Source organism: Perna viridis, chromosome 3 (genome assembly GCF_037379345.1).
Source record: "Perna viridis isolate PV_CMFRI_1.1 ecotype Kerala chromosome 3, ASM3737934v1, whole genome shotgun sequence".
In the NCBI taxonomy this organism is placed as follows: Eukaryota; Metazoa; Mollusca; class Bivalvia; order Mytilida; family Mytilidae; genus Perna; species Perna viridis.
Window position 1 is genome coordinate 17,089,165 of NC_142447.1, and position 24,469 is coordinate 17,113,633.

Genomic DNA, 24,469 nt, shown 5'->3' on the forward strand with positions numbered 1-24,469 from the left:
CTTTACGACCTGCCCAAACTCTATTAAAAATCCAGTGCATGAACCAGGTGCATCAGTAGGGTAAGATTTCCAAAACTGTATTATTAGATGAGTTTAACCTTTTTGAAGTGCATGGAAAGAAAAAAATATTTTCACTTCGTTTCCTTACTGATGCACTCTAGTAATATTGGTGTATCTATTAAATTATGGCCTATTTCGGTTAAGTTCCTTTTGATATCTTTTTACATGCGAGAATGCTTGCAATATTTTAGAATTAGATCGTAGACACTATAAAGGTCATTTATTATGACCCGTCATAGACGTCTGGTTCTTGGTCTTGAATGCGTTATCTCGTCGTTTCGCACGCCGAACTGAAAAATGTACACAATATTTGACATGAACATTTTGAATGGACGAGTCCACACCATTTCTGGGGAGACTGAACAAATTCTTGATTCTGTATATCGACCTGGGAAATGATAAAAAAATGTTAAACATTATACCTTTCAGAAAATATTACTTACGAATAGTAAAGCTGACCTGTTAGCAATGGAATTTTATTTCTGAGCTTAAAAGGCTTTTGGAATCACCATATGCAAAATCAAAGTGAAAATACACCATTCTTCTTGCATGTGTTATACACAAATGGATACAGGATAAAATTAAACACCTATATTTGTACAAATATCTGATAGTTCTGTTCTATGTTTAAACTGCAAGACGATAAGACACATTAAAATGAGCTTACCGAAAGGATTTGTGTTTTTGGGACTGATTGGTAAGTTTAAATCGAACTAATATGAATACATCGTAGGTAAAGACGTTCTCGGGGGAATTTTATTTCAGTCATGTAGCGGGTTAATACTATTCTAATAGATTTAAATTCACTGTGTCAATCGGTCAGTATGGTGACTCGATATTAGAGAAGGATAATCAAAGGAAAATCGGAGAATATTTTCCAAACTGTATTAATTGTATCATCTTGCGAGAGAATAATCAAGGGAACCAAGATTTTAGCAGAAGGTAATCCAGGGACAAACAAGGAATACAGACATACACGTCAAAGAAACTAAGCAACTACAATAATACGCGACTCGGACTCCATCAGGTGCACCGGTAGGGTAAGCGTCCTCTGTATTTCAAGAAACACCCGCAAAGTTGCTCATAAAAAGTCAAGTCCGGGGTAGACGAAAGAGAAATGGAAAAAATATAACACGATGAACAAATAGTTTTCACGGTGCAGATGGATACACCGTAACAACGATCCACGAGTTTATGATGGCGACCATAAAACTTTTGTTGTGATGACTTCAATCTTGAAGCAACATAATCATGTTACAGAAGCCTAAATGTAAGAGTATAAGCGCGATACAAAAGTCTGGGTAGTTACGGCAATAGCGTTTGAGTTGTGATATGAAAACTCCATACAGAGTTGCTGAAGGGATGTTGCACTAGATGAAAGGATGTTTGACAATGCTAAGTGAAAAATCATTACGTTTGTCGTAAAGTTTGGTGCATAATTTTCCTTTTACATTGATCTCTTAGCGTAGGTCAATATATGAGGCAGACTTCACAATGTCTGTAGTATCCTTATCTCAAGTTCTTTGTGGGTAGATGTGACGTATCAAGTCCTCGAAATTAGGGTTGTTTATTGCGGAAACTAAAATTAATGGATCTAAATAAACGATGTTCTTTCTTTCGGATCAGATCAGCTATAAAGTCAGCCTCATATGAGTGTAGGAATATTGGAATACCGGTCGTTTGTTGAAAAATGCGTCCACCACACTGAACAACAATATTGTCGATAAAAAAATTCAAGCATGTTGAAAACATCTTCTGTATATTTGGAAGATGTTTTGGAACTATTTTTTTAACAAAGTATGAAGAATCTCTACCAAGAACTATATAATTATGTATAGTGGTTCCAAATTACCTTGAGAAACAGCGATATATTATGCTTTTGAGTCTAGATTTTAACTGAGTATGAGAAAAAGAAATATGCAGTGTTAACACATCATAGGTTTCAATGCTATCATATTCTGATAATAATCTTGAATTGATGGTCCCCAAAAGATTTTTCCAGTTTATTAGGATCCACATTAAATTAATACCACTTCGGGAATAACAAATGCTGTGTTGTGACATGAGTTCCTCTTTAACAGCTGTGAGTATAGAAATAAAAAGTTTTGACGGAGGTTTTGTGGTATATTTTGCAGATCCAGTTATGTAACGATGTTTGTATAGATTCTTTTGGACTTGTTAGAAATCCAGTACATAGACAATAAATCACAATCATCATCTTTGGTAGAGAGACCAAAAGAAGATAGCACAGATTTATGGTTATCCAATATCGCTTCTTTTGAGAATGTACTGGCAGTATATTTCTTATCACTGTTATTATTTTCTACATCTACCTATGATAATAAACATTGGATGTAATACGAGAGCATCATTTCCTTTTTATGAGCCACTCGGCGGGCGTTTCTAGACAAGCCGATGACGTTTATCCTACCGGTGTACCTGGTCCATGTTCCCAGTTTTTAGTGGAGTCGGAGTTGCCCATTTGCTTTTGCTACTTTGTATGTATTATTTTAGTTACTTTATGTTCTCTGTTGTGAATGTCTGTTTCCCATTTATGGTCTTTGTTCCTGGATAACATTTTTTTGATTACCACTTGAACCTTGGTTCCCTTGATTACTCTTCCAATATGCATGCCAGCGCTCGGTGTATTATATCTAATTATTTCTCTAGGAAACGGACAGAATGTATTAAATGTATGGCACATGAAGGGAAAATTATAGATTTTATTGTATTAACCAAGTATTTATACCTAATAACCTCATATATTACCATCAAATTGGGAATTATGATGTGCCACCCATTGCCTGATTTTTTTAATAGAATGGTTCTTAAAAATTCAGACCAAACCAATATGCAACACATAGGCTGTGTCTATTTAAAAATATGCAGAAACTAGTCCTATTAGAAACTTAATACATTTCGAAAATTTATTATTGGTTTTATTACGGGCTGGTCATTTATGTCACTGTTTAAACCTTTGCTATCTCTTGGGGTAAAACAATGCTACATAAATGGCCACAAAATGATAGAACAGAGTACCCCTAACTAATCAAGTTTCAGCTGGATGTGTTTGTTTACAATGTCCGGTAGGATGGGTTAGTGGAACTCAGTCGTGTTACCTTTTCCATGATCAACCGTTAACTTGGTGGGCGGCTGAGGTAAAAGAAATATTAAAAATGACTGACCATTATCATTGTTGCTAAAATGAAATGTCGGTAGGTGCTTTTTTTTAAAATAAAGACAATAAATTTAAGTACCTTCTCGACAAAAAAGTTTGATAAACCAACGAATTTTGGAATTATGAAACGTGTACTGGTATCTATTGAAGTGGCATTTGTAAGAGAACCACATTTAGTTTAAGTCAAAGATTGAGGATATTGAAGTTAACCACATAAATACTTACGTCATGTTGTACTAGAGTAATCAAGGGAACCAAGGTTTTTAACGGAAATCAAAAGAATGTAATCCAGGGATAAAGACCAGACATGGAAAACAGACAGATACAACAAAAAACATAAAATGACCAAGATAATACGTAAAAAGCAACAAGTAAATAAACCAAACTAAACTTGGAGCATGGACCAGGTGCACTGATTGGGTAAGCATCCTCTGCTTTTCTAGAAAAACCCACCCAGTTGCTCATAAAAAGTCAAATCTGGGTTATATTAGACGGAAGAGGAAAGGAAAACCATGACACGTTGCTGATTTTTTTTTAATCTGAAACAATAAACCATTTTAGTGTTATAAACTAGATCTACAAACTTGCTCGTTATCCGACCCCAATTAACAACCAAAACATGTTGGGTTTAAAGGAAATATTTCTATCCCTTTATCCTTCCATGTTCTTTATAGAAGCTGCTTTTCCTAAACCGTCATAGATTTTTTTTATATTTTGACATTTCAGGAAAATGTTTTGAATAGTAGTTTTTAAATGAAATAAACAAAATATGCACGTAGAAAATGTATGTTATAGACAAAATTTTTATCATAGCCAATTCTTATAAATTAATTTTAAAACACATTTTTATCTTTAAACATGAGAAAAGTAGCTCTGATTTTAACTGAATAGGGGCCTGTTTTTTTTTATCTATTGAGATACATGTATAACACAATTATTTTAACCAATCAGATTACAGTATTTATCTCAAATTAATTTATAGTGTAATAAATAGTGGCAACACATTTAGACGTCGTCGCTACTAACATGATTTATAAGCCTCGTTTTAAACATGTTAAAGGACATAAGGAAACAAGGTTTCTTTGTTTTACAATAAAAGGACACTTGCATTAATAACAAGAGATTTATCCATTCACTCGACATCACAAGAGAATGGAAAACAACCCGGTATAAAAATGTAATATTCCAAACATCAATGCAATCACCCCACTACCACCTATATTCATTTAACTTACAATTACATGACATTTATTTTGGGAGATAAAATGTTAACAAATCAAACTAAGACATTACCAAGCTTATTTGTTCTTCTGTACATCCGGAATATTTTATTTTACAATTTCAGCATTTCTGTCGCTCTCAACATTCACACTTGGCAAGAGTAGAATCCTTAGAAGAGAACGTACAATGTATTTTTAAGTAATCAACTTAAACATATCAAAGGTACATGCACTTTTCAATGATTAAAAAGCTACCACAATGAAACCTGTTTAAACTGAATTTCTATTGATTAAGAATATAATTATGTTCAATTATGGAGGTAGACCTGGGGTAAGGGACATAACACTTCAAATCAGTGATATGTTCGTATCATATGCAATTTCATCAAAGTCTTTCAAGTTTCCCTTGAAACAGAATGATATCAGTCCAGGTTACTTTGATGCTTACATGATGTTGGTATGAAATGGAGAATACAGACGTTCCAATGCCAGCACTCCACAGTTTAGTTTAGTTTCGCACTTTTGGATGAAAAGGGATGAAAAATGACTTCAATGGAAACCGGTGGTTGTTATAGTGATTAAAAATGAAGAATCTATTGTTGATAAAACAGGTTCTGAAAAAGGGGACTTTTCAAAGTATTTTGAAATGTTTTATATATTTTCAATGTTGAAGGGGCTTTTTTTCAATGACAATTTGACTTCATTGTGAAAGTGAAAGTAAGTCATTTTTTTACCATGCTAAATTTAATAAGTGGATTACAAAGTGAAATAGCTCAAAATCTAACCGGCGATGCCCATATGAGGATGTGGTTTTTGAAGGAAAAAGTTTGGACAGTTTCAGGGGATGAAATAAAACTTTAAGATATTTTGCGGGAAATTTGATATTTTTAAACCTGCTTTTATGAACAAATTTTCGCATATTTTTGCATAATTTCTATGGTAACCCTATTTGCTGTGGGTAATTTTTTTCCAGAACATTTTTGCTGCATCCTAAAGGCCTTGGCTTGAGCTATTTCTAGATATATAGATTTACAGATGCTTGACAATTTTTTAAAGTGATAAATGTTATAAAGCATCAGATTAAAAGCCCAAAATTAGGCAGTTCTACAATACTGTGGAGTGCTGGCAATGATTTGTAAGAGCTGTGTCCTTTACCCTAGGTCTACTACCTTAAGGCAGTTTTTGTTTGTACAGTTTCAAAATATATAAAAATTGTTTAAGAAGTTCATCGTTAGATATTTCACTGGTTTACGCAGGTTTCCAATACCTTTTTTTATAGTTCGCTTAAGACAGTCAAGTTCTATTTTACTTTTAAAAAACAGCCACGTTGAAAATATATATTACAGGTTTCAATAAAGTGTTTACTTATACTAGCTCTACTTGTTATTTATTATGGGAAAGAGTGGTCCTTTATTTCCAGTGCCTTTCCAATATTTTACAATGTCTATTTGCTCTTTTAAGGGCTGGGTACCTTTTAGCATATTTTTAAATGTTACAAAATGCATTTACAAATAGAACAATAATTTACAATTAAAACTAAAAACTCAAATTCATTTACAATGTCGATTAGGACAATTTGGTTAATTTTGACCTTCGAATAATGTCACGTACATCCAACTTGTTTTGTTACTTTTTGTTTATATGTTTAAAAAATAATGCTTCACTGCACCTTTCTTCTGTGAACTGAACTATTGTTAACCTAATATTTGTTTTCATTACTTTCGTATTTTGTAGTTTCCACTTAAACAATGTATTTCTGATACAACCATATTTTGTGAAATTGCACGCTTTTCATTTTGATTACAAGTGATATTGCACGTCTGTGGTCAGCTGTTTATCCACGATAAAAGCGTTTCATGTAGCAACATTATCGGTGTGAATGTTAGTTGGCCAAATATATTTAGGTAAATGTATTTGCCTAAATTTGCTCACTTAAAAAAAGACATTAACAAAACCAAATGCATACTAAATATGGTTATACTTGACTCGACCAAATTAATGTGTACCGAATTAGTTTTTTTCGTCGTAATGAAAAGAAACTCATTCAGTGGTAGAAAATTCTTAGAATTTCCACAGAGAAATGTAATAACTAATTGGTGCATGCAATATCATGATTAATTGAACACATAAAAGAGATATCGACCCCTGCCGTAAGCCTCGGTCAGTATCTTTTTACATGTTTCATAAAAAAATGACGTCGCATGCACAGAGCTGTAATTATTGTATAACAATCATTGCCAATATGCAACATTAAAAACAACAACAATTTTGATTATAATTCTCCGTTGTAGCTACTAGACCGAATTGGTTGGACGGAGTTGACGACGTAACAGAAAAGGATTGGCGATGGGCTTCCAACTTTAGCCAAAAAATAACGAAAACTTTCTGGGGCCCGGGAGAACCTAGTAATAGTCGTGGGAATGGGGATTGTATGACCATGATCCCTTTGGATGCTTACTGGAATGACGACACATGCACTCAACGCTACCCCTGCATTTGCGAAAAGCCGTAATAAAAACTCTTATCAAGATTTGTTTATATGTTCATCTTGGTAAAAGATGCCATTCCATATAAAAGCGTTCTTTACATTCACCTCCACGCTAACCTTTAAAATTTCAAATTTGTCAAGTAAAATATTTTTTTATGAAATAAATTTATTAAATACTTACCACTATAAATTCTGACATGGTCAATCTGATCAGCTAAACGCCAGGAAGACCATTAAAAAAAACCTATATTGTCAGTCAAACTTGACAGGAAATGCCTACAAACTACCATTCCATTTCACCAAAAAGTACTAAGGGTACGAAGGGGAGGAAAAGCAAACTGGGACCTATAATTTACATTGGTAAGTATTTATTTAATAAAAAATAATTTTACTATATAAATTAGAAATTATATTTTAAGAATGCCTATGATGAAAATTGTGTCTATTGAAAAATAACATAATTTTTTCCATGTGCATATTGTTTAATGCGCGAAGTGCAATAAACAAAATATTCATATGTAAAATTTATGTAATTTCTTAATAGACAAAATTTTTATCATAGCCAATTCTTATAAATTAATTTTAAAAATAGTTTTATCTGTAAATATGAGAAAAGTAGCTCTGAATTTAACTGAAAAAGTGCATGTCAATATTTTTGTATCCATTGAAATATAACAAAATTATTTTAACCAATCAGATTACAGTATTTATCTCAGATTAATTTATAACAATATAGATAGACTATCACTATAAATTCTGAGAATATCAGAATAAAACATGTAGCTGAATCACTTAATTAGAAAAGGATGATGGAAAATTGATTCGCTGCGCAGTTTTTATGGGTCAATTAAGAGTAGCGGCTGTCAGCATGAGTAGAAATAGAACGTAGGTAATGATTAATAATAGAATTCTGACAATGCCAAAAGTCTGTAGATGAAATACCTGAGATTGAAGCGAAATTAAACAGAGAACAAAAAGAAGATAAAGCTTTAACTTAATGCGCTTACACAAAATTCGGTGACAAATTATGATTATCAGACACTTCATTAGCTAAACGAACGGTGTTAATAAGCCACATAGAAATAGATTTTGCTAAAATATTCTGAATACCATATTCTTGATAGGCACAAACAATCTAGAATTACATATAGAAGCTAGACGTTTATACTGGGTTCTCTTACTATAGATATCAAGCACCCTTACAGTACGAATTAGATCAGAAACAAGGTGTATCAGAGGGAAGCACTAAAATAACAAAAAGTTCAGAACCTTTGCTAGGAAGCTGATTTTTACCGAAAAGGGGAGGGGGATCTGTTCCATGAAACAAAGTAATAGAGGATTGATATCTGTAAACGTAAACAGGCTTCTATAGTAGAATAAAAATTGTACCTCACTTCTTATACATTGTAATTTCCTTTTCTCTTTCGTCTACCCTGGACTTGACTTTTTATGCAGGTGGATGTTTCTAGAAAAGCAGAAGACGCTTAACCTACCGGTGCACCTGGTCCATTCTCCAAGTTTTTAGTGGAGTCCGAGTTGCTCATTTGCTTTTGTTGCTTTATGTGCATGATTTTAGTTGCTTTGTGTTCATGTTGTGTATGTCTGCTTTTCATGTTGGGTCTTTGTCCCTGGACTACATTCTTTTCATTACCGCAATAACCTTGGTACTCTTTCTCCTTCTACCCGAGGATTAGGCTAACAGGAAACAACATGTTCAGGTAACAAATTTGAGATCGACCTAGGATGCAGGTTTAAATGGTGTAAGTTTTAGAACAGACAGAATCAAACCTAGATTTCACTGTGAAATACGTTCTTGTTAAGATCAAAATTTCTAAACAAATAACTTAAATGATCATTGTAAGAGAAATCAGGTCAACCGAATATAATGAGAGTTCTACAGATAGCAGATTTATAATCCTTAATAACCCTTAATGGTGGGTGGTGGAACCAGATTCTTTTCTTCAAAAAGAAAAAAACTAGAAAATCTGCTAATTGGTGTACAGAGACATTGATTGGAGATGGACCACTTATCATCATAGACAGTCCCGGAAAACTGTCTGATAGCCTTAGAGTTGTGTATTGAAACTCCTTCAGAAAAGCGTTTCTGATGAAGCCCTTCCCGTAGAGTAACCATGCGTGAAGATGCATTGCAGGTTTTCCAGAGGAGGATGCAGAATTTTTCCTTTAAACTGGGCCAACGGATTTGGTCGCAGTGGAAAAAGGAGTGTGTTTGCGCAAGAGTTGCGGAAGATCTGTGAACCATGCTTGTCTTGACCAAGCTGGAGCAATAAATGTGATCCGAAAAGACTCTCGGCTGATCTTTTGAAGAACTTGGGAGAGAAACCTGAACAGGGGAAATGCGTAAGCAAACATTCCGTTCCAAGAAAGAAACATTAAGTCTTTTATGCTGCTGTTAAAAATTTGTAACATTAATATGAATGGTATACTTTAACATTTACTGTCCACTTGGTCGATGCCACTGCTTGTGCACAAATAAGTCTCCGAGGTTACCCATCAACCAAGTAGTCAGACTTGTCTTACCACGTGTTATATCATGTGTTATTTATCGAGATTCGCAGTATTACAAATTTCATAACATATAAAAACCAATTCTTAAAATTTATTCGCATCAGCTGCATATAAGAATCGAACACCATGAAAGATCTAAATAAAAAAAAACTTATTGTGTACAAGAAGTACATAAAACCAAAAGTATTGAAATAGAAAGCAAAATCCAGCACCATGATCTAGAAAAAAATTAAAGAGTTCAGTAATACATGTAATAATCACACTACTTTATCTCAAAATAGTGTTAAATATTTAAGCCTACAAATTGACCAGTTCTTGTCTGGTGACATTATAGTAAATAGTATGTTGCAAAAAGCAAAACAAAAAAGCAAGATTGAAATTTGTATATAGAAATGCAAAGTGCTTGTCTGAACATTCAAGAAAAACACTTTATATGACAATACAATGCCATTTTGACTGCGCTTGTTCAGCATGGTTTAATAATGTCAACAAAACTTTACAAAACAAGCTACAAATTATGCAAAATAAAATTATAAAATTTATAAGAGGCTTGGATTATAGACATAGAGTTGATTATAATGTATTTGAATGTATTTGACAGTGTTGTATTTTTAAATGTCAGCAATAGAGTTCGACAAATGAGACTGAACCACGCTCATAAAATATTTTTTAACAAATGCCCTCACTATAAAAGAACTAATTTTGTAAAAACAAGAGATGTTACCTCTTGTAACAATAGACAAAATGAATTTAATTTTTATGTACCATCTGTGAATTGACAATCGGCAAATACTTTTTATTATAATGCCATTAAAGATAGGAATGGTCTCCCATCTGATCTTAAAAAAATCAAAAGCTCACATGCATTTAAATCTAAGGTATTTTTTTTCTTTTGAAGCAAACTTTTCTTGATATTTTTACTATGTAGTAAATTATAATATAATTTTAGATTTTATATATCTGGTAAAACCAGATTAGTTATTGGCACTGCCTAAGTCTTGAGCCGGTTGTTGCTCATCATTATTTTTTAACATATAAGTTATTGTTTTCATCTGGGGACCCCGTTGGAAATAAGCCTAAGGGCTTTCATGGGATATCCTTGGTTAAATATCAACTATGGGTCAATATTTGATTTTTAACACAATCTGTGTCATTGTACTTTTAAGTGTCATGCATTCACTAGTGATGTATTGTTTTTTATTGTATTGTATATGTACATGTATTGTATGTTGATATTTAATCGAAATAAATTTATCTTTCTACACATGTAGGTGGTTTCCCATGGGGCAGATAGTAAATAGTGCTTTCCACATTGGCTCATGCGCAGCAACAATATCCGTTCATACATGCTGTTGATTTTTCGCATAATGCATTTTCTAAGAATGAAAGATGTTCTTTGTTATATTTAAGTACATTTCAAGTTTATTGAAAAGATGAACAAAATTTTTAAAGGATATATGTAAAATATCGAGCCAGGTAATTAAACACATTTTTCACCTTTTCTAATAAAATTTCTAAAAAATATTGTTGGTCTCCAATGTAATGTTATTGTTTGAGTGTCAAGTTTATTTGTGGTTTTCAAGTATACTATTTCGAAAAAATATTCATCTCTTAAATTTCTAAACTCTATTTTATGGTGTTAAGACTGAACAACTGAAACAGACATAAAGATTACTAGGAGAACTTGGTCGAAGTTCGACCGGTAGTTAACCTTGACTTTGCCGTTACTGGTTACCATATTACAATTGTAATGGCACGGTAATCAGTTTATTTCTTCTCTTCGTATTACTTATCTTTTGCCTCTGAGTTCAAAGATGTTATCGTATATGGGGGAAGTTCGACCTGGTATAGGGTAAATTCGACCGATACTGATATAATATACTCTCTGGTTTGAGGAGTTGAACTCTTTACCTTAGTAGCATATTTGAAAGAAACAAAGCCATGCAGAGTTGATTTCTTGTATCTCCTGATGTTCTCTTGCTACTCCCATTAATTGTAGGGTGTTATATTTTCAACTAAAGACAGGATCATAATCTAGAAAGTGTATTTAGCCTCTGCATGTAAAATCAAGTTATAAAATTTGTGTGGTCTTTGATTATATGGCTTTGGCATCATTTTTCGAATAAGCTTCTTCTATTATAATTTGGTTTTCCTACTTTCATCTTATTTAGAGTTTAATACAGCTGATGACAAAAATCTTACTTCTCAAAATAGGCATGTATTGTATAACAAATTTACAGTCAATCATATATATAACATCGTGGTATTTTTAATATCTTGGATTTCTTTTCTATATTAAAGAAGAAATAGCTTCAAGTCCCCGCCGCGTAGAATTCACAAAGTCGTTGTGACCTTGCCCTTTGACCTACTGACCTCAAAATCAATAGGGTTCTTCCTCACCCCAAAAGCTGTCAACTGTGTGAGTTTATACATACCTTTTTTGTTTTTGTGTGTTATAACTGTGTTGCTTCATGTTGTTAGTGTGTGTGTATGTTTGTTTTCCGGATTTTGTAATTGTCCCTGGACTTTCTATTTTGTCTGAAGGTACAATTTTGGTCGCCTTAATCTACTTTGGCAAAATGCTATGAAGATGTTCAAAAGGTATTATTTCAAGAGTATGTAATTAAAGAATCTACAAAAAACCTCATATTCTCAGGTAAGTGTTTTGAATTCATATTGAGGAGACGTATTTGCTAACATGAATATTTTATATGTTTGTACATGCAGTTACTTGTACATTCGATATTTTTTCTGACCTTGTGAATAATTGTAATAATAAACAGAACAGATTAGTACAATTAGGCAAGTCTCTATCAATTCCTATTTACTGTGATTCTATACAAGAAACAGTTACGATTTGTTTGTTTTACGTTTTTTGTTTGCCATTTTTTGCTCACGGACTAACTTTCTTTGTAGTTTTAGTTGTTAAAGTTTTTTTTTCTTTTTTCTCCTTCATTTTTCTTTTCTCGTCTATTACCTCTTGACTTGTAAGTAGACAGTGGCTTGTCGGAGCTCGCTTGTTTGTTTTCCTGGGAGCCACTGGTTTAGGAATACTAAAAAAATTTTCAATATCATCATTCCAGATCGACACATCTGTAGATACTTGTATGTTCATTTCAGACTCTGACACTTCCGACAAGACGGTATTATTTTAAAGCCATGAGCAACAATTGCACGTCACCTTGTGAAGGAATACCTTGATTCAAGTCTGATCAGTCAAGCTGTGAATTTTCCGGAGTCGTCGTGACAGGTTCGTTGGCCGCTATTTCATCAAAAGTGTTATTTAGAGATAATGAAGGCATAAACGGATCCTGGATTACAGTTTGTCTTGGTGACAGCTCAAAGACTGTACCCACTGGGCAGCTAACGGGAATTGATACTGTTGAGATCGGAGAACTAGGTGTAGCTGCTGCGGATAGCGGCGAGCTAATGACAGGTTCTACCTCCTGGTTTTCCAGGTTCACGTCGAAAGCATCAGACGGTGAATAAGCTGAATCGGGGATAATCTTTGGGTTGTAAGGGAATATCCCTGTTGTCTTGAGGCTTGATTTGACCCGGTTTGAATGTTTCTTCCCATGCGGTCCTGAGGATTCTAGGCCAAGTTTGCTTGCTGACCTTGTTATCAGGATGGGTGGATAGGAACTCATGATCAGTGCATGCCCGATCATAAGATTTGGAAATGATGTGTACAATGAGGAGGTAAAGAAATGATTATAAATCTTTCACGCTGGGTGGTTTCAAGTAAGTCCAATACATCATGTGACCTATGTGAATCCAATACAAGCAACTGTGGCCTTTCAGTACCACAATTCGGCAAGAAAACCTGATTAAACCATTTCTCGCAAAGTACGTCGTTCGTCCAAGCCTTTTCCTGGTAAGTCCACACCGTACCCTCCGAAGCATCTATTGTACAGAATGACTGCAGACATCTAGATGTTTTCCCTTTCACGAAACAAAACGGTGGCATAGCACTTCCGGCTGCGTTTATAGTTGCCAGAACCGTGATGCTCTCTCTGGAATCGGATGTTCTTCCCGGTACATTCCTCGACCCTTTTCGTGCAACTACATTTGCAGGATTATGTTCAAATCCTTTGTTAGGTTTATGCATATTCCATATGGTGTTTGCAGACAACGACGGATTCTCTCGGTATTGTTTCTCTAACTCGGAGAAGTAGTATTGGGCCTTCATCCTGTTCATCATTTTGGATCTTCCATTGCTCAGATTCTCCGGTTTCCAAATAGTTATTTCGAGATGGAGAGTTGTAAAGCCCCTCCATCAATCATTTCCAGGGATGCCATTCTTAAATGGTGTGTTGATGTGTACTTTCTAGGCAACTTGTCTTACTTTTACAAGAAGTTGTTTTTTTTTTTTGTTATTCCAAAGCCTTTGTCCGTGGTATCAACTACCTTCTTTGCTACCGTATCCTCGATTTCTATCGGTATTGCTGGTCGTCTTTTCGACTTTTTGGTTTCATCTCCTCGGCCTGTGGCATATTCAATTATTGTAGTTTTTGGGATGCCAAAGACCTCACTAGCTTTTCTATAGCTGTACACCCCATCCTTTACCGATTTTACTGCATCACTTAATCTTTCCTTGCTGTATTTCATGTAATTATTTTTTTGCTTTTTCGATTCATTCTGAAAAGAAAACAAAACTCATATCTAATTGTTTCAAAAATATTTAATAAGTTTAATGAGAACACATGTTGATGTTATCAGTCAAATACAATAAATCGTCTTTATATTCTCCTGAACAGTGTATCCAACAAAGTTCTGTGGCTACGAACACGATACTCTGATTTTCGTCTTCTTTTTTTGTCCCCTATCAACTTTATTACAGCTGTAGCACACGATACTGTTTCGATCATGTTCAGAAGTAAATCAAACAAGGTATCCACATCTCTATGACAAAATATCCATTCTTCCTGGTATAATTCAGATAGTAATGTTCTAGCTTTCCATTCACATTCCCGCTGACGACCAGTTATTTCTCGACCATGTAAAATTTTAACTATGTTCATGTTGATGGCTGTGAAAAAATTACAGTAAAGTAAAAGTTCAAAAAGTTATCTCTGTTCAAACATCATGATAACTTTCGTTATTTTTTTTTTGACAGAATGTTACTATGGGTAATATAGGTATATATTGCTGTCAATATCTCATACATAAAAAAAGTATTTTAAGTAATAAAATGTAGACAATGCAGACTGATTATTTTGTGTAGAAATGCAAAAATAGTGATGTATGCACATGCTCTCAGTATATATTCAATCCTTGGTACGTCGGATTTTGAATAGACGTGAACTGTATACTATGGAATGTGTTGAGATACTGAATAATACATCTATGATACTAAGGATGTTTATGTTTGTAGGTATTACGTCCAGAACGATGTACATGGACATTTCAAAACTTTATTGAAACCCCAAATTCCATATTTACAGAAATAACAAAAGCACGATCGAATTTCCCCTTACACCAAAATCTACCTTAGTGGGTGTTCGACCAGTCCTTTTTTTCATTAAAATTGTCTATATTATAAGTGTTTTACATTCAAAACGTCCCCAAAAAGTATCTTGAATATATATGAGACCCAATTCAATATATATTTATCAATAGTATCTTACATAGGTATAAAGAATAGACAAAAACTTACCTCGTTAACTTTAACCTTCAATTTGAATTCGCCGCCTTTGAAACTTCGAAGTTACGATATCGTATTTTCTCGCGGGAATATCCAATCATTCAAACCCGGATATAATCCTTACCATATTCATTTTGTAAATTAGTAAAGCTTCCAGGTAAGGTCAGCCCGGCGTTTATTAATATAATTATTATATTATTTTATTCAAGATAAGTACGACTACTGTTTCCCGGTGAATTCGATACTTACCTGGCCTATACTTACCCTTTATTGTATTTTGTATGTTCTTTTCGTCGGTCATCAGCAAAGTATGGAAAGCAATTCGTGTCATCAATAAAAATAGTTTTTTTGTGTAAAATCGAATAAATATGGTTCTACATAATATTTAATACTCTTTTTATATGTATTGAATTTATTTTTGATTTATTCAAACACCATTTAAGGGTTTTCGTTATTTTGATTGATATATGTAAGTTTATTAATGTGAATTGTACTATTTTGCATTTTATTTTTGTTTTGTAGTTCTTCACCGCTTTTTGTTGGTAACAATCATCAATAAAATTGATTTAGACTGATTGCGTCTTATTAAGGCAGTACAGTGAAGAAGTTCATACAGCACCCATGGATGTAATGAAACAGGAATCCGAAAAGGACAAGTCTGATGGTAGTCATGAGGACGACCCGGAAACGACCACGACTCGTGAATCTAGGATACGTAACCCCACACCAAAAGGGAAGATGACAGTGCTGTCGATAAATATAGAGACAAACTAAATCGTGTAGTCAACCATGTGGAGTACGAAATGAATCGCATGGATCAGAGGATAACTAAACCTTTGATTCAGTCACTATGAAAAAATCCGAATTGAAAGTTCGTTTTTGAAATACAGAGTGATGTCTGAGGACTGTGCACAATTTCTTACAAGGAAAAACAGTGACGAAAGCATAAAAGAATTACAGGAACATAGTAGCCGATACAATACCGCTGAAGAGCGCGTGAACTTTATTCTTAATGAAATTCTGAAACAGACTGATAAGTTTGAAAAGGCAAAATCTGTGAAATCAACTAAGACTACGACATCGTCTAGATCGTCTAGGTCATCAGCAAAATCTAGTACTCACACCGTGCTTGAAATGAAAATGACAACTGAAGCAGCGAAAACTTCACTAGAATTCGCGACAATGGAAGCTCAACTCAAAAGAGCTGAGGCCGAAATGGACCTGAAAAAAGTGAATATTCAAACAGACATAGAATTGTTGAATAAGCAGAAAGAAGCTGCAGTAGCATACGCCGAGTACAAAGTGACTATGGAAGAAATTAGCTCAACGAGTGATTTAGAATCAAATCATAGTTTAAAGGGCATTCCTAAGGATGATGCAGTGCAACGCACTCAGAAATATGTTGAAGAACAAAAAGTTGTGAAAATATCTGCACAGATAAAAAAGTGAAATGGGACCCAAAGGCCAATGTGTTCATACCGACAAATTTGCAATATTCTATAAGAGACAATGTTCCACGAGACAATCATGCAGAAAATATTTGAGGTACTAACATCCCAAGAAGTCACGTGGCATCTCCTGTGCCTAACAGTTCTGACATAAACGAATTTTCAAAGTTTCTCTTAAAGAAGTAGTTACTCATATCAAGGTTTATTAAATTCAATGGTCAGCCGGAGTCATTTGCCATCTGGAAATCAAGCTTTCAGACTATTCTTAAGGAACTAACTACCGCGCCTTATGAAGAGGCAGAACTACTCGTCAAATGGCTCGGGCCAGAATCTTCAATATTTGCACAGTCAATTAGAGCGTCGAATATTCATGATCCTTTCGCGGCCATTGACAAAACTTGGAAACGGTTAGAGCAACGTTTCGGGAGTGCAGAAATGGTCAAAATGTCCTTGAAATCGATACTAGAGAAATTCCCAAGAATCACATTCAAGGATCGAAAGCGAATATATGATCTACATAACTTACTTTGTGGAATTCAATCGTACAAAGACAATCCTATGTATGGACAGTTACTCAGTTATTTCGATACTTCAGTTGGTGTTAATCCTCTTGTTACGAAACTACCTGCTGCAATACAATCTAGTTGGAGAGATAAAGCTACGTCTTACAAGAGATCATACAGTGTTGCATATCCTCCATTTTCGTACTTTGTGGATTTTACAGCTGATCGAGCTAGTGTTTACAGTGACCCAGGTTTCAACTTTGAGAGTGATCAACATAACACAGTTGTTACATCACAGTCAGTCTCGTTACAAGAGTGACAAACAGAAGAGTGACAAAACTAACTTTAGATTTCACGTGCACAAAACAAACGTCCGCCAAGAGGATATAGAGAAACGGTCGATAGAAAAGCCAAAGCTTAAGTGTGCCATTCATAAGATGGATCACACACTCTGGCATTGTGTTAAATTTAAGGGAATATCAATTACAGACAAACTGAAACTTTTAAAGGACAATGGAATATGCTTCAAGTGTCTTAATTCCAATGATCATCTCAGCAAGGATGTTCCAAGGGTAACAACACGAATCACGACACACTTATGCATAATGACAATGTTCGAAATTCACGGACTCCTCAATCTCAAGGCGGGAGGCCCCTTCAAGAGACTATAGTTCAGATTGCATGTATGGACATTTGTAAAGGAGAATTTCACCGGAAAATCGTGTACAAAGAAACTTCCGGCATATGTGACACATAAGGACAATCCATCAAAACGTCTCAAGGCCTACATGATCCTCGATGAACAAAGCAATCGCTCACTAGGGAGAAAAGATACCTTTGATATCAACTGTAAACCTGAACACTATACTCTAGGTACATGCTCAGGAAAGACTATACGTAGTGGTCGTCGACTCGCAGGACTCTCTGTCGAATCTTTGGATGGAACTTCAAAGATGGATCTACCTACAATCATAGAGTGCGATGAGAAGCCAAACAATCGCAAGGAAATACCTACTCCAGACATACCTTTGTTTCATGATCACTTAAAGGACATTTCAAGGGAGTTTCGGTCGCTCGACAAGGATGCCGAAATACTTCTTTTGATCGGACGCGATCTTCGTAAGGCTCACCATGTTCTGGAACAACTCACTGGACCTCCTACAGCACCCTATGCTCAACGGGTCAACTTTGGATGGGTTATCATAGGAGATGTCTGCATAGGAAAAAGGCACGTCGATGATAGTGTTAAGTCGTATAAAACATACATACATCGTCCATCTTTGCTTAAGCCATGTTCAAATACTCTAAGATTGGTAAAATTTTATCGCTTTAGAATGAAACAGACAATTACGACTATCATGAAATGCCAATAGGGGCGAACGTTTTTGATCGAACGGTAGACGACGACAAGCTTGCAAAGTCGGTTGAGGAAAAATTATTTCTAGACATTATGGACAAGGAAATGCAAAAGGACAAAAACGGAAATTGGTGTGTTCCAAAGGAGACAAGTTGGTAAAATCCGCTGCGTGTTCGACTCGTCAGCTACATTTGGAAATGTGTCACTCAACCTATTATCTTTAAACAATCCTAATTTCGGGGATTTGATACATCGCATCTACCCAAAATAACTTGAGATAAAGGATACTACAGACACTGTGAAGTCAGCCTCATATCTTGACCTACAATTAGAAATCGATGGTATAGGAAAACTATTGACCAAACTTTACGACAAACGTGATGACTTTTCATTCAGAATTGTCACTTTTCCTTTCATCTGTAGCAACATCCCTTCGGCTCCTGTGTATGGAATGTTCATCTCGCAACTCATACGTTATGCCAGAGCTTGCCGAAACTACGCAAACTTTTTGTATCGCGCTAGAACTCTAACAAATAGGCTTCTGGAACAGGGTTATCATGCTACAAGATTAAAGTCATCTCTACAGAAGTTTTGTGGTCGTCATCATGAACTCGTGGATCGTTATGATGTATCCATCAGCACCATGAAAACTGATTTATTCAACGGGTCATGGTTTACTTTCCTTATTTGTCTACCCCAGTCTACTCGGCGGGTGTTTCTAGAAAAGCAGAGGACGCTTACCCTACCGGTGCACCTGGTCCAAGCTCCTAGTTTTTAGTGGAGTCCGAGTTGCTCATTTACTTTTGTTATTTTGTATGTGTGATTTTAGTTACTTTATGTTCTTTGTTGTGTATGTCTGTTTTCCATGTCTGGTCTTTGTCCCTGGATTACATTCTTTTGATTACCGCTATAACCTTGGTTCCCTTGATTACTCTTCCACTTCTTCAAGAAAGTGTTACTACAAAGACCAGAGTTGAACACTTCTCTATTATGTGTTTTGATGCGTTTCAGGAAGAATCGTGTTGCGGCTTTGGCAGACATACGTCAAGTGTTCTACTCATTCTCTGTTCGTGAGGATGATAGAGACTTTCTTCGCTTTCTCTGGCCCAAGAATAATGATTTCAACAAGGATCTCATTACTTATAGGATGACCAAACACGTGTTTGGTAATAGCCCGTCCCTTGCGGTGGCTATTTATGGTTTGAGAAAGTGCTCTGACTTTGCTGATCCAGATGTTAGGGACTTTGTACAAAGACATTTTTATGTTGATGATGGCCTCGTCTCAACAGACAATGCCGACGACATGGTTAGTCTACTGATACGTACTCAGCACACACTCAAGCATAAAGGAAACATCCAGTTACACAAGTTTGCATCGAATAGTAGTGATGTTATAGATTCGTTACCTCAGGACGACCTTGCGCAAGATCTTTAAAGCTTGGATTTCGAATCCGACGATGTTCCGCTTCAACGGAGTTTAGGTCTTTACTGGAATCTCGAACTCGATGTGTTAAGTTTCAAAATTTCTGATGAGGACAAACCCTTCACAAGGTGAGGTATTCTGTCCACGTTGGATAGCGTGTGTTACCCTATAGGAATAATGGCACCCGTCATATTGCGTGGTAAATTGATTCTAAGGAAACTAATGGCACAATCCGTCGACTGGGATGAACCATTATCAGAACAATATAGGCTCGATTTGGAAACTTGGAAAAGTTCACTCTGCACTCTTCAAGACTTACAAATCCCTCGTATGTATCTACCTACGTCGTCATCACAGAGCAGTACTTTAGAGCTACACGTTTTTGCTGATGCGTCCGAGAAAGCAATTGCGGCTGTATCTTATCTAAGGTATTTACAAGAAGATGGTACGTCGGAAGTCGGATTTATGTTAGGGAAGGCAAAAGCTTCTCCTCAACATGGTCATACCATCCCCATGCTAGAACTGTGCGCGGCAGTTTTGGCAGTCGAGATCGCAGAAACAGTGTTAGAAACCCTAGATCATCCCATAGAGACAATTAAGTACTATACGGACAGCGAAGTTGTATGTATTCTAGCAGACTCGTCGTTTTTATGTATATGTTGAAAATAGAGTTGAGCGTATACGCAAGTCTACCATGCCAAGTCAGTGGAACTATGTTCCTACTTCTATAAATCCTGCAGATATTGGTACAAGATTGGTGTCGTCAGACGACTTGAGCTCTAGTAGTTGGATACAAGGACCGGGTAGATTCTTGGATAGACAACAGAACATTGACGATCAAGAGGACTATTCTTCATTTGTCGATTTAGAGTCAGACATGGACGTGCGACCTCTTGTATCAGTAGTTAAAACGTCAACTAAGGACATGGTTATGACATTTAACAAAGACTTTTCGTCGAGGTTCGATAAATTTTCAGACTGGAATAGGCTCGTCAACGGTATAGCTTATCTGATAAGGTGTGCGCATTCAAAGACTTGGATTAAACGTGATAGGAAAAGAGTCTGTTTATACTACATATACTGAAACAAAAACAGAATGTGCTCACACAAAAATTGAAAATTCTAGTAGTCTTCAAGATGTACACCTAAATCTGTTATCATATCCCACATAACTTCTCTTTGAAGATGTCATTGATTTTTACCCATATAGGACCCGTCAACGTCTATGATAATGCCGAAATACCTCTGCCGTGGACTCAGTGGAATTCAGAGGTCGGATATAGCTTTATTCAGAGACTATATCCAAATACATTCCATTCATTTATTTTCCGCATATAAACATCCAATTCTGTAACAACTGAAAGAACAAAACCACTTTGCGAAGTAAATATAATATATATATAAATATATATATATTTATATATATAATATAAATTGTTTTGATTTCTGTTCAGCTTTGGGCATCAAATTGAGAATAAAACATGTTCCATTCTGATCCAAAATATCATCTTTGAACATATTTATGTATTGATTAAAATCCTAATCCATGTAAAGAAGCATAAAATCTATATTTATAACTAGTCTCTGTCACGGGCTGTTGGATAGTAAAGGTAAAGCTAAGTAAAAAGGTCCGTTTCAGAAATGGTACAACTAAATACCCCAAAATTCTTCCACACCTGTTTTTAATGTGTTTCTGTCCCCTATACTATAATACCCCTGAAATTACCCGGCTGGTCGAACTTCGACCAAGTTCCCCTACGTAAATATTGTTGGCATGCATTAGCGTACGCGTCTGATTTCCTAAAACATTACTGTATTTGCAGAAGAAGGTTCAAAACCAAGGATTATGGTAAAAACCTAATATTCGACGTTACTTGAATTTATATTTTAGGTTTATTGTTTAGTCGATGTTGATGTCATTATACAGACAGTAGTGATCGTTACATGTATCTACAAAGCAAATCATGTACTTGTACCAACAATGACTAATGTAGACCTCTTTGACTTTTGTACTGAACATATACATATCTATAAGTTTACGTTATCTTCTCTGTATCAATTTGATCCGATGGAGCAGTGTAGTGAATAGAGTCGTCACATTCTGAGACGTTTGTATAATATTGATTTGTAGTGACATGCATCATTAATTTGATCCTCTATCCTACATAATAACAGCTAGATGAACTGTCGCGTACTACCATACATTGTGTACTAAGTTACAGCACTAGATTAATCCTACTAGGAGGAATGACCCTGCCAGCGAAAGCTATATTTTTATATAGCCTAGCTGGTCGAGTGGTCTAGGGCGCTGGACTTAGTGCAGGTGGTGTTGCCATAGATGTCACAGTGGTACGAGTTTGAGTCCCGTGGAGGGAACGACAAAAAATATGCATCGCAAATTTGACAGTTCTAACATCGTTGGGAATTTTATGTTATCATCCCTATATCAATTTGATCCAATGGAGCAGTGTAGTGAATAGAGTCGTCACATTCTGAGACGTTTATATATCTGTACAGAATCTAAAAAAATAGGGTTTCTCTACAAAGTATTTGTAATACACTTTTAAGTTGATCTTAATTATTTACAACAGTTTCTATATGTTGACATTAAAATATTTGAAACTACAGGATCATCTCATCATCTTACATGTATATGTAGAAACGTAGGTGTTAATAATCTTCTTTTAAATACAAGACTAGATTCTGAGGTTAAGAGTGTGAAACCTCTCGAAACTTGTGTACTATATACATGGACTTGAAATTATAATTAAAACCAATATTATTTACAATACATATATGTACAAACGTACAGTGGTTGCATCAATTTAAAGTTTAAATGTGGTTCCTTTTAATGTAAGTGTAAAGATACCACTTCTGAAGGATCCAAGGCTTGGGAATGCAGCAGTTGTCTCTGTCAAAGAAAGTATAAGGGGAAATGGAAACTGTATAAATATCTTTATTTGAGGATAACTGCCTGACTTTATTAATTCTCCTAGTGCACCTGTCAGATTTTGTCAATTTGTCTTTTGGTATTTCTTCTTTCCTATTAATTTTGCCCAAAAATGTTAATCTTACTTGTTTTTCTTCTTGCATGGTTTTCCCATTACAACATGTACATGAGGTTAACTAATACATGTACCTACTTTGTGTTAAACACAAAACTTTTCTTATTCTCACTTGTAAGACTGTTTCAATTTACAGAAAGTCTTTTGAAAATGTGATTTCAGTACACTCTAATGACTTATTATTTTCAAGCCTGCATGTAAATAAAAAATATTTGTTGTCAAAATGCAATTAGATTACACTGTACATGCACATGTATACATGGCTAAATTACCCACACATTAAACTCCGCATTGATATACATGTTACAAGATATTTAAAATAGTCCTGTCTATTGGCCTTATGTACAGTCCCTGAAACTGTTCGCGCAACTATTTGATGGGTCATTCAATGACCAGTGATTGACTTATTGTTGATGGATAGATAACTGTTGGATGACTTGTCTGATTGTGGTTTTGTTATATAAAATAACAGATGATTACTTCGTGTAAATTCCAGGATTTTTATTGGAACAAATTGGATATAATGCTATATTAATTAAAATAAATGATTGAATGTATGAATGATATATTTTCAGTCTGTGCAAGTGAAAATAGAACTGGGACATCTTGCCACAAAGAGGGACAACCCATCACCAGGAGGCTATACACATAATTGGACTGTTTACGTCAGGGGACCTGATAACTCAGACATCTCACACTTTGTTGAAAAAGTTGTATTTAAACTTCACCAGAGTTTTCTTAAGCCAGAGAGAGGTAAAATATTTACTGTATAATTAGTAATTCTTTGGAGTCTACAATATACACTGTACATGTACATGTATGCATACACATCTTTGATTAAAGTACAATGTACATGAAAGTTGTTATAAGTCTGATACAAATTCCAATGTACACATGTAGATGTTCATGTAGTAAAAGGACAAGAAATTATGTTTGTACAATTTACATGTACATGTAATTGTACCTTTACATACACACTTGTAATAAAGAAGATGCTGAACAAGTCTGTTCTAGAATGTAAGTCTTGCTTTCTACAAGAACAGTAGGCATTAAAAGTTCACTTTTCAACAACAGCAGGAATCTTTCAAACTGATACAATTTTCCTTGAATTTCATTTGCTTAGATGAGCAGAAAGTTGAAAGTATTTTTTTTATACTAAAAGGCAGTTCTTAATTTTGTTTTAACTATTAAATGACAGCTACATTATTAAGATAAAGATAAAGGTTGACATTTTTCAAACATTTTCCTGGGTCTTTTCTACTAATCATGCATAGAGATGCAAGTGTGTTGAAAAGAAGCTGATAAATATCGTGATTTACATGTACATGTATATAGTAATGAAGAGTTTCCATTCCACAATCTGAAGAAGAGTGTATTATATAAATATCGATGATATTGTTAAATTTGTGTATGTAGATGTTGTATGCCTTGATGATGTCTTAAATTTACATTTCAAGATTATGAATGATTTACATATATCAAATACATGTACATTTTGAATATTTACATGTACATGTACTTCATAATTTGTTTAATTCAATGCATAATATAAAT

General features: G+C 34.9%; 1 protein-coding gene and 1 long non-coding RNA gene across 3 annotated transcripts; both read left to right on the forward strand.

Annotated features, from left to right (window-relative positions):
* The first annotated feature begins 332 nt into the window (after nucleotides 1-332).
* LOC148621230 (uncharacterized) lies at nucleotides 333-6,988 on the forward strand. Of its 2 annotated transcripts, XR_015921121.1 has the most exons (4): nucleotides 333-757; nucleotides 2,196-2,558; nucleotides 4,584-4,681; nucleotides 6,750-6,988. It is a non-coding gene; the product is annotated as an uncharacterized LOC148621230 (long non-coding RNA). The 2 variants fall into 2 exon arrangements; XR_015921122.1 differs by lacking the exon at nucleotides 2,196-2,558 and having other exon boundaries at nucleotides 346-757.
* Nucleotides 6,989-20,027: 13,039 nt separating this feature from the next.
* On the forward strand, nucleotides 20,028-20,513 carry LOC148621231 (uncharacterized). The gene has a single exon (XM_088573901.1). It carries the CDS (start codon nucleotides 20,028-20,030, stop codon nucleotides 20,511-20,513), a length of 486 nt encoding a protein of 161 aa, XP_088430027.1.
* The last annotated feature ends 3,956 nt before the right edge of the window (nucleotides 20,514-24,469 follow it).

What these genes read in the sequence shown, in the direction of transcription:
- LOC148621231 (XM_088573901.1), top strand. Translation starts at nt 20,028, where the DNA reads ATGGCACCCGTCATATTGCGTGGTAAATTGATTCTAAGGAAACTAATG.